We start from the raw sequence: 12,155 nt of genomic DNA, 5'->3' as shown, positions 1-12,155 counted from the left end.
ATTAAACTGAAATTGAAATCATGAGTTAATTATAATATTTGAAGCAAGTAAAATTGCACTAAATTTACTTAAAAACAGAAGGGTGTACTGAGTCTTATTGATGCATTAATAGGGAAAATAATTGAAAAGAGGGGACAAAGTCACAGTGATTAAAGGATGATTAGTCGATGTGGGATTTGTACCCTGTCTAGTCTAGTCTAGTCTAGGGATTTAAGTCTTGTAGTTATCTTCCCTCCAGCACCGGTCATTTCTCTTCATCAATCAATTAATTAACCAATTAAATTAATAATTCGGTCTTTTCGAAGACTCCCTCCCTCTATTTGGAAACGCATGCCCTGACATCACACTTGTGCCTTCGCTAGGATTTTACATTAGAGCCCCCTCCCTCCCTCCCTCCCTCCCTCCGGCTCCCGGAGACTTTTATCTGTGTACAGTAGGAAGGGAAAACCGTGTCAATTTCAAGCATTGGACGTTTACCTCGATCAAGATTCGCAGAGATACTCTGATTTTGATCTCTTATCTTTAGGTCATCATCGCTTTTAATCAAGTTGTACAGCCCCCTTTCGTGCAGTTTTCCTGGGTGGCCTTTATAGCTGCACCTGACTCTGTCGGAGTTTATAAATATATATATATATATATATCAGTTTTACTTTGTTGATTCAAATACTTATTAATTCTTTTAGGTAATTACCTGACCTCTTCATTTTCTCTTCCCTCGAGTGGTGATTAAAATAAAGAGATTAGTTAGGGTGTCTTGTTGAATAGCCATAATACATATGTTATTGTAAATTGACTTGTGCCCATTTGTGTGTACATTTATATTTCTGCATTTAAAAAATATTTTTTAAAAAATTTAATTTTTTTTTTATTATTTATTACAAATTAATATAATTTTATTATTTTCAAATCATTTTAATATACTGATATCAAAATAATTTTTTTAAAATAAAAAATATTATTAATATATATTTTAACATAAAAAATTATCTGAACTACACTCTCAAACAAATTTTTAGTTAATTAATGCTTATTTATCTTAACTTTTCAACTTTTTTTTTTAAATACAGTTTAAAAAATTAAGCAAACGAACTTTTAATTTGATGTAAAAATTCAAATTATAGAGTTATTTAAAAGAAAATAAAAACGGAGGTTTTTAAAAAAGAAGAAGCTAGCAAGTAAATAACTGCACATACATTTAGTCTAAGAAACAAAGGTACGCCAACTCAAGCTTATTTTGGTGCCCAACAAAAACATATACCAAGCAATTGCATCTAAAAGAACATCATTTATGCTTATTAAACCCGAGAAGGGTTGATTCGGATAAGATTTAAATTATGAGTTAAATAAATTATTCAAAAAAATTTATTTTTTTTCTTGTAGAAAACATCAACATATTCAATGACGGTCAAATTGAGATTGAATTTTTTAGAACACGGCTCAAGCGAGTAGCAGGTAAGTAGGAGCCAATGCCAGCCCTCCTGTTGGCGGGGCTGGATATAATAATAGCAGTGTTCTTGTGGCTGAAGTGCTCTCGAAGGTCCCTTTCTCTTCTTTACAGAATACAATCTTCAGACTTCAGAATTCATTCTGGTTCTCTCCTGCACCTGGAAAAATAGAGCTTCGACGTTGGTATAAAATCATTAAAGGCTGATGCATGAGTTTCAATTATTGCGATGATCCCAAAAGCATGACAAATGTATCCATGCCACCCATATCTACCGTGTAATGCCGGTCATCACCTTTCAATGCTTATCATTAAAGTCTATGTCCTCTGCCCACTGCCTCGCCAGCTTGACTACAATTATTGCTAAGACCCCCCTAAAGCTATCACCTCCTCGCCCTTTTCCACTGTATGCTGCTGCCTCACCTCCATGCCTCATCCACATCAGGAGGTACCTCGCCTGACAAGTCTTGTTTGATTCAGCTTTCACACAGTACCCATCTCTCCAACAATTATTTACACTTCTTGTGTCTTTGGAAGATGCAAGGAGGTTAATGCTTGTCGATACGAGAAGGAAAGACGAAGTCATTTGTTGAGCTATATCGAAGTCTTGTTTTTTAATCAATTAACAGGAAAAAAAAAAAAAAACTCTCCGTTTTCTTAGCAGCAATAAGTGTATTCCCAGCTAGTTTTCATGCATCAAAAGAATTCTTCTTCGTTCGAATCTTGAACAAATCATCTACGGGATAAACCTGGAAAAAAAATATCAAGAGATTTTTCAGATGGCTGTATGAGCACTGTTTGATATCCGTGTGTGTGTGTGTGTGTGATTATAGGGTAGCACTCAAACATGTTTAGAACGAAGATTAATACTCAATTAAAAAAAAAGATTACTACTGAACAAAAAAGATAACATCAATTACTTTTGACTAGGTAGTTGATATATGTATAAGAAATGTCATAGGGAGGGGGCTAAGGAAAGCCAAAGGATTTCTTGGATATGGAAAAAGGGCTAAACCACAGCTTCAAAATCTAGTGGATTTGACAAATGCATGGAGCTGGCCAAGAGGGACCCCGCCATTTGTGCTCAAAACTCGTTCTACCTCTCTTTTTCTCTTGCTCTTGCATTTTCTTCAATGTGCTATAAAGAGACCAGTCCAATCATCTCTTTTCCTTTTTCTTCAATCCGCTTGATTTCAAAACGGACACACCCTTTTCAGCCAACTGATTCACGAAATGTGTCCCTCAGAGGCGAAGGGTGCGTTTTATTAGTTGGTGAGTCAATCTCTCCTCAATCACACTTCAACGCCCTCCTGTATAGTAATTAATCACTGCTGTTGTGCAGGTATTGGCGCTTGATCATCGTTAAATACAGTTTAGCTAGTGTGTTAAATATCAAGAAAATATGATAAAATATATCAATACATGGTATTGTTGTAAGCTTAAGAATTTCAAAACATGATAAACATTAACATTTTCTTTTTTAATACTTGACATAATTGTGTGATGATGGGTTAAGATCTTGATATTTCATTTTCAAAAAATGGAGAGGCGTATCAAATGCTATCTTCTTTAATTATCAGGCGGTTTCATGAACAATTATGGGGCATTGCTGTGCTGCTAGTGTTCACTAAACGTATTTGGTGACGGGTAGTACTGGCTAGGAGTACTTAAATTATTCACTAATTTTTGTAAAATCATTACTAAATTTTGTAAAATCATAATAATTATGCATTCCACCCTCCAAAAGCAGCATGTTTTATCTCCAATCCTGTTTTAATTAGACCTGGCTTTGGGTTTATTAATGGAGCTTTTATGATGACATCCTTGTTCAAGAATTTCTAATTCATGCATGTCCTTCTTCATACGTATTTACCTTTGCTGAATATATATATATATAGACATAGACACACACACACACATGTGCGTGCATCTATCACCAAATTACCATGCCATTCTCTAAGAAAATGCGGATTTAATAACTCTAGCATTATTTTTCTAGTAAGAAATTAAAATTAACCTTTGCTTTCCCTGAAATATTAACAGAAGTGATTTAGGAATTTAATGAAATTATATACTACTTAAGAGTCTTAATTTGAGCATTCATTAACTTAATATTTTATCTGCGTAGAAAACTAAGGAGGGTGAATCATATCACTCGCTCTGATTTTGCTTTAAACATTTTACATATTTTGCAGGTGATGAATTGGATAATTAATTTAAACCACATAAGCATGATCCTCGTGAACAAATTTTATAATTTAAATGGATTTTGCACGGGTGTTCAACATGGAAAAAATGAAAAAAAAAAAAAAAACCAATTCTCTAAGTCATGTGGAAGAAAAAACATCCAATTAAGGTCAACTGCATGCATGTAGGGATGATATATGATGGGTATACAGAGGTCAGTTTGATAATATTAATGCTTTTTTATTATTATTTAAATAAAATTATAATTTTAAAAAATATTTATTCATTCGAGTCAGATCAAGTTTGTATTTATTATATTTTAATTAAATTATCATATTTATTTAAAATGTCATGGGCATTCTTAACCATCAACAAAAGTACACCTGCAAATTCTTTCAATGTTTAAAATATGATTGGAGAAAATATACTCTCCATAAGTAAGTGAGAGCTTGATCAGTTGATCATAATCTACCCTCATTCAAAGAAAAAATCAGAATATATAAACCTTGAAAATATTTTTATAATTAACGATGGTTATATATACATGGTGACGATGATTTCATGTAGGGCACAGGGGGCATGGACACCATGCAACGATCATCATCGAAATAAGAATAACAATTAATAACAAGAATAATGGGCAATTATTATGGTAATTAACTATTTGCCATTATATTTTATTGAAGGGGAACAGAATGATTATAGGGAGGCATACTGTTTAAATATTATGTAATTATTTCTATGTCGCATCGCATGGCAAAGGGAAAGAAGAACTCCTATAAACCTCATCTTGTGACCAAAAAAATAAAATAAAATCTCTGGAACAATTCACAAGCTGTGTCCAAGCAAAGAGATTTACTGAAAACAGTCAATTAAGTAATTAGGACATCCATGTATGTTTCACGATTGATGATAAAAGTAGCATGATTTAATTAATTAATCATGTTTATCACTAAGCTAAGTGTGATTAATATTGTCAGTTTCCATTCTCTAATAAAAAAAATAAAAACGGTGCTAAGATGTGTCCATCACACTAGCTAGAACTAATTATAAGCCTTCCTCATGTGTACATTAATTAAATTTCACACTACATGATAACGTTTGTGATTATAATGCCAAAAGATAGAAGCAAGTGATGTTATGCTTGTCATTATGTTAATCAAGTCCTGACTGTGGGCTTCCGCAATGATGCCTTTTGAATAAGAAATCTGGAGAAAATGAAATTACATTTAATATAACTTGGATATTAGGCTGAATAATTAATTACCACAGGCTCTCTTAATTTGGCTCTCCAGAAAAAAGAAAACTTCATATACTTGCCTTGGAGTACAAACCACACTCATCCATTTTTCTTATTTATTTTCAAATGTATTTATGTATATATGGTTCCTTTTTTATTTTTGTATATATTTTCTACCATTTTTTACATGAGAAGGGTGTCACATGTATTTAAGTAATACTTTAAAATATACGGGGAAAATATTGTAGTTTTTCTTGTATATTATTATATATTATTATAATGTTTTCTTTATTTTTTTGCTTTTTTATTTCTTTTTCTCAATTTTTTTTCATAAAATTATCTTTGTTAATTTTATTTATTTAATATGAAGCTGGTTAAGAATTTTGCTTTGTATTTTTTTTCTTTCAAATACTGTGAATTATTACAACATTTTTCCATATAGTTTTTTTTGTTATGATTTTTTTTAAAATTATTTTTTATTTTTTTGTTTTTTGGGTTTTTTACCCAATTATTTTTTTTCATAAAATTATCTTCATTGATTTTTTTTAATATTGAGTTAGTTAAGAATTTAACTTTATAAATTTTTTCTTTAAAATATCATGAATTGTTACAATGTTTTCCCACATAGTTTTTTGTTATGATTTTTTTAAATTATTTATTGATTATTTTTTTTTAATATTGAGTTAGTTGAGAATTATAACTATAACATTTCTCACAAAATACTATTGATTGCTATAGTATTTCTCCATATGATTTTTTTATTTTTTTATGATTTTGTTTAAAATTTTATTTCTCAATTTTATTTTTTTTAATATGGAGTTGATTGAGAATTAGCTTTGTAATTTTTTTAAAAAAAATTGTAGATTACTACAGCGTTCTCTCACATGGTTTTTTAATAATTTTTTTTAAAATTATCTTTGTCAATTTTATTTTTTAATATTAAACTGGTTGACAATTATAATTACAATATACGGGGAAAGCACTGTAGCTTTCCCCACAAATTACTGTGGATTGCTACGGTGTTTTCCACACATGTTTTTTATTTTTTTTCTAAAATTATTTTTGTCGATTTTATAGTTTTAATATTAAACTGGTTAAGAATTATAATTATAAGTAAGACTATATTATATAGGGTAAGCACTGTATTAAGCTGGTTAAGAATTATAATTATAAGACTATATTATATAGGGTAAGCACTACAGCTTTCTTCACAAAATACTATTGATTGTTATGGTGTTTTTCTATATGATTTTTTGCTCTTTTTATTTTTTTTTGTTATAATTTTTTCTAAAATTATCTTTATTTATTTTATTTTTTAAAATTTTTATTTATAATTATAATATTATCAACCATTTTTGTTTTTTAAACATTTGTTTTTTAAACATGTGGTCATCTAGTATAAAATAAATTACAATAACTTTCTTAAAGTATAATGTAAAAATATAATCCAAAGCTTTTAAAATACGACAAAACCCCTATGCTTAAGAAAATATTAACAAAAAAAAAGGTCCTTTCAAGGTGACTAGCATCATAGGGTGGCGCTATTACACACCATAATTTAACGAGGTGACAAAACTAACACACATCGGCTTTTTTTTGTTCTATTTAAATTTTATAATATGTCAAAATCATACGTATCTATTACAATTTTTGACGAAAATGATATTCAATAAAATAAAATAAAAATTGTTAATATGTTAGTGATATGGATAGGGTCTTGTAAAAACATTGATATAAAATATTATTAATATCAAGAAATCAGTAATTAGTGATGAAAATGATTTAATAATTATTAAATATTAATTTAATTATCTATAAAATCAAGACTTAACCAACCATGTCAAATTTGATATACAATTTTAAGTTTAATGCTTATTTTATACAATTTCAAGTTTAATGTTTATTTTATTTTCTTATTAGGTTTAGAAACTTTTTAGGCATAGTTATCCTTATTCTCTAGAATGGATCCATAAAATATATATCTCGGTAACTCCATTAGTAATAATTTAAAAATATATATTTTTAAAAAATCTATTAAATAAAGATAAAAATAAATTAATATAAAATTCAAACATGTAAAAATCAATTATCTTAATATAAAAATTAAATACTTATTACAAATTTATACGTTCAAATATAATAAAATTAGAATAGAAGCGACGCTAAAGAAGGAGAAGGCTAGTAATTGCTGAGACCATAGGGCCAATAAGGAAGTGTATATGTACCACTTATCTATAATCTCATATCTATAACCATTCGGTGGAGTTCTTCATAATTCATAGAGAGTCATTCATGTTTTTTTATGTAAATAAGCTGTACATTCTTGTACTCCTTTATCTAGTAAAGCTGTGAACTCTGGGGACTAAGTGCTTAGGACTAATTGTGAGCATCCAATGATTGAAACACTATAGGCAGTTCACAAGTTCTTGGTCGTAGTGTTGGAGAGTCCATACACTCAATTTTCTATTGGGTTCACCGGATGATCATGCTTCCAACCACAAATCTAGATCGATGAGCAACAAATGAATTGACTTTGTCTATACATAACCTGATTAGGTTATCTACGGTTGAATATTAACCGACATAACCTGGATTCATTCCCATCACATCCATAATCATAATTCTGTAAGGATTATTATTGTCATTTACAACTTCATGAACGTTGCTAACACTAGAGGTTGACCTAACCATCCTTTCTGCCATGGTCTCATGAGATACATATGGTTCTTCATGTGTATACCAATACTTGTATTGCTTTATGAACTATTTTTATAGAAGATATATCATCACAATATCTAGATCGAGAAACTTGTTATTTTTACACTTCTTATATGAACAACTAATATCGTCTCTACTAATATTTTTCATATTAGATATTACGTAATTAATAAAATCAAGAACCTCGTTACAATAATTTATCCTCCGCAACTATTGAGATGAATCTCGATATATCCATGAACGATCAACTATTACTTCTATCGAATATGCATAAAATAATTATGCAATATGTATTAATTAACTATGTTAACTAAATAAATTTGCTAAAATATTAATTTAGTTCAAGTTTATTCAATCTATTTTAATACTTTTCTTGATCCATTATCAATTATTTACATAAATATAAATTTGTATATTACTGGTAATTACAATTTGACAATAAAATTAATAAAATATAAAATAAATCTATTAAATAAATTATTATTTATTTTATTATAAATACTTAAGTAGATAATTAAACATAAATTTTATTAATTTGTAAACTGATATTATCAACATACACCGACGGAAGTTTTCTACGAGGACATTCACGGATGACCTTGACCCTCTCCCATTTTCAGGTAATCCCGGCTTGTGACGGTAAGTTAATCTAAGAGATCCCCGGTACAATTCATGCTGGGTTGTTAATTAGTAATTTAATTGATACCAACAAACTCAATTCAAGCTTGTTTGAGTTAACTCCAAAGAATTTTTTAAAATAAATAAAATAATATTATTTTAATTAAAATAATTATCCCAAATCAACCCAACAAAATGTGAATTAACATAATCGAGTTTTGCATGCTCTAACTTATTAGAAGTCCAGTTATTAGCCACAAATTCTTCAGGTTGGATTGCCTTGTTCTAAATATTATTTTTATTAGCAGAAAATTTCTTTTGGTACTGAAATAGTTCTTAAAATCTGTAATGGATTGATTCATATGATAAAAAAAAAAATCTTTTCAATATGAGGTTTCATATTAAAATCTTGGTATGGGTTATTTAGCCAAGTATATAATTAGTCTATTTACAGAGATATTGTTAGCTTTAATCCTAACATAAATAAGTGGGTTCTTTCAGGTATACAAGATGTAAAAAATGTAATAGGTTGAGTTCAAGCGATTATGCTAAAAAAATGTTTTATTTTTATATTTTAGATTTGAATATTTATATAAATGTCTATCATTCTCGTGATACTTTATTTGTTTATTGAGTTTGCAAGATATTTAATGGATCCAAAAATTAATCATAATGCGTATAAACTAATCTGAACACCCTGGGTTATCAAATACAAACAAAAAATATAAAAAACATAATATTTAACTAACATATGATGTTGAACTAATTTTATACACTCTAATTTAATTGATAAATAAATTAATCAAGATAAAATTCAATCTATTTTGTTTTTTATATCATTCCATCACCTTTATCTTGTTTCTTTAAAGATCTATAAAAAAAACATTGGTAGTTAGGTATTTTTTTTAATAATTTTAATATTAATTATTTTTTGAATTGTAAATCATAAAGGCAAATCTCTAACTTACCTTTTATCATTAGCATTTTTTTATATATAAAAATCAAGAGAATATATTAATAAAGCTAGTGTCAGTAAATAGATGCCAATCCAACACTTTTTACCATTTTTTTTTATAAATTAAACTTCACTTGAAGTTCAATTTTTAATATTTAAAATAGTTTCAAACATAACATTTATTAAAATATCTAAATTAAATTCATTTCATACAGTTACAAACATGCTATAAATATTTATAAGATATTTGCCAACCCATTTCTCCCCTTGAAAAAAAAATATATAGTTTTGAAAAAGAAAAGGAATAAACGTATTTATAACTTATTGAACCTAATTTACAAAATTTACCTGAATGGAATTGATTTCACATTCTGAAAGATAAGAAATTATTAAATAGATTTAGAATATTAGATTATTCATCGATTAAATTAATAAATATAAAACAAATAATTCAAAATTACATATGATGTATTATACATCATTTTGATTCATAATTTACCAGTGATGTGATATATCAAGTATATCCAAGGATTTCTTGCAATCGAGTGAGAGTGGGGTAGCCCATGGCAAAATGATAAAGAAACTCTCTCATAGTCTCTTTCCCACAGGGTTTTCCACAAGTAATTGTCAACCTGGGATTGTCGGTCAATATGGTTTCTCAATTCTTAAAAAGGCAGAAAAAATAAATAAAATAAAAACTTCTAAATAGTGTTAATTAAAATAAAAAATAAAACACTGTTGGGTCTGCGCTTAAATTATTAAGACAGACGAGGAGGGTAGGAAGACAGAATCTCTCTCTCTATAAAGGCTCTCACAAGAGCTTTCACTCCAAGACTTTCCTCTCTCTTCTTCTTCTTCTTCTCCCCTCGTTTTCTCTTCCCTTACATGCAAAATAGAGGAGACATGGAGCTTGGATTAAGCTTAGGAGATGCAGCTACTGCTTCAAAGCCATTTGGGTTCATGGAGAAATCTACAAAGCTCACCAACAAAGCCAGTTTAGGGTTTTGCATGGGCTTATCAATCGGTCAAAATCACACACCACAAGAAGATGAAGATAAAGAGAAACACGGCAATAATGATCATAAATCTGACAATACAAACACAGCAGCAACAGCGGAAGCCAATAAGAGAAAAAGTCTGACAGTAGACACCACTGATTCACCTATCCAGCTCGATCTTCTCCCTAACACTCCTGTCCCTCGTAACCGAAACAACTCCCCCACTTATGTGGTCTATGATAATGGTACCAAAACCCCTTCTTTTCTCTGAATATTTGAGATTTTATGTCCATGGTAACATCTGTTAAACCTGTTTTTCAACCCCCCCAAAAAGAGGTCCCCAAACCTTTTGTTTTCTATCTTATTATCTGGTTTTTGAGCCAGACATCCCAACAAACTATCTTATCCACAAGACTCTTACTTTCTTTATATAGATGCGTGTATGTGTGTGTTAGTTGTTCAAGTGATTTTATTTTTTTGTAGGGACTAATTGTGAGTTTGGCTCTACAGGTAACATGTCAAGAGGTTTTGATGTGAATAGGTTCCCTGCTGTGGTGGTTCATGAAGATCAGGCTGATCAAGATGTGGCTGCCCTTTCATCTTCACCACCGAACAGTGCAACCTCTTCTTTTCAAATGGATTTTTGCATGTACAGTAGTAAAGGTAGAAGTGAATCACATAATGAAGCTGATCAAGCTGAAAGAGCTTCTTCAAGAGCCAGTGATGAAGATGAAAATGGTAGCGCTAGAAAGAAACTCAGGCTCTCGAAAGATCAGTCTGCTTTTCTTGAAGAAAGCTTCAAAGAGCACAATACGCTCACTCCTGTAAGTGAATCATGTCTGAAGATTACCCTTTTATGGTTAACTTGCTTCTCGATCTTGATTATTTTGTTAATCTTTTTCTCTAATTTATATGATGATGTAGAAACAAAAGCTTGCACTCGCTAAAGAGCTTAATCTCCGTCCTCGCCAAGTAGAAGTCTGGTTTCAAAATAGAAGAGCAAGGTAATTAATTTTTGTTAATTAATGGTTGGCTTGGATTTAATCGAGTAATAAATAGTTTGTTTTAATCCTATATTTAATCTTCAAATATTTAAATTCACCAGGACTAAATTGAAGCAAACTGAAGTGGATTGTGAGTACCTGAAGAGATGTTGTGAGACATTAACAGAAGAGAATAGAAGGTTACACAAGGAGCTTCAAGAATTAAGAGCTTTGAAGACTTCAAATCCATTTTACATGCAACTTCCAGCCACTACTCTCACCATGTGCCCCTCTTGTGAGCGAGTTGCCACCACCTCCACCTCCACCTCCACCGCAGCCGCCACCGCCACCGCCACTCCCACAGCAACCACTGCAACCACCACCACCACAACCAATAACCAGAACAACACCGCTGACCCCACGTCTAAAACCACAGGGTTGTCCCTTGGTAGTACTAGACCAAGGTTCTATCCATTTTCTCACACACAGACTCACCCCCACCAGCACACAGCATGATTAACGGGGAGAATATTATAGGAAGGCCTTTGTTTTGATATGTACATACATACAAGGCTTCTTGATAGGTTAATTTTGTCTCTTGATTGGATTGTTTTTTCTTCCTTCTTTTAATTACACTGCGTTTTTTTCTCTGCTTTCTTTCTGGATTTAGTTGTGACGGAATCAGAGAAAAAAGAATACAACAAAAAAAGAAAGAAATACAAATCTTAGGAGAAGGGTGTTTATCTCTATTTTCTTAGTATAATTAATGGTAAAGTAAATTTTGTATAATTAGCATATATTCCTTCCTTGTTAATTTATTTAATTAAGTGTGTGCTTAGTTGATTGCTTATATAATGTTTATGGGCGTGGATTAAGGCATGCTTTAAGAAAGGGAAGATTTCGTGTCTGCTACTTTTGATGATTTGATTCAAATCACATTGATTATTTAGGGGAGGCGTGGGGGGTTGATTGAAAACAAATAAATAAATGTAGGACCAAATTATGATGAGCA

The 12,155-nt window shown here is 30.3% G+C and overlaps 1 protein-coding gene across 1 annotated transcript; it reads left to right on the top strand.

Moving 5' to 3' along the window:
• The first annotated feature begins 9,949 nt into the window (after nt 1-9,949).
• On the top strand, nt 9,950-11,940 carry LOC105109327 (homeobox-leucine zipper protein HOX11-like). Its single transcript, XM_011003996.1, has 4 exons — nt 9,950-10,405; nt 10,671-10,984; nt 11,085-11,164; nt 11,266-11,940. Exons 1-4 carry the CDS (start codon nt 10,048-10,050, stop codon nt 11,657-11,659), a joined length of 1,146 nt encoding a protein of 381 aa, XP_011002298.1. The 5' UTR covers nt 9,950-10,047; the 3' UTR covers nt 11,660-11,940.
• The last annotated feature ends 215 nt before the right edge of the window (nt 11,941-12,155 follow it).

Source organism: Populus euphratica, unplaced genomic scaffold (genome assembly GCF_000495115.2).
Source record: "Populus euphratica unplaced genomic scaffold, PopEup_1.0 scaffold438.1, whole genome shotgun sequence".
NCBI classification, from domain to species: Eukaryota; Viridiplantae; Streptophyta; class Magnoliopsida; order Malpighiales; family Salicaceae; genus Populus; species Populus euphratica.
This window is presented reverse-complemented; position numbering and strand designations above follow the sequence as displayed.

Bases quoted from the DNA above. Each gene is read 5' to 3' on its own strand.
- LOC105109327 (XM_011003996.1), top strand. From the start codon at position 10,048: ATGCAAAATAGAGGAGACATGGAGCTTGGATTAAGCTTAGGAGATGCA. The intron at 10,985-11,084 runs GTAAGTGAATCA...ATGATGATGTAG, and splicing joins AGCACAATACGCTCACTCCT to AAACAAAAGCTTGCACTCGC. The intron at 11,165-11,265 runs GTAATTAATTTT...TAAATTCACCAG, and splicing joins TTTCAAAATAGAAGAGCAAG to GACTAAATTGAAGCAAACTG.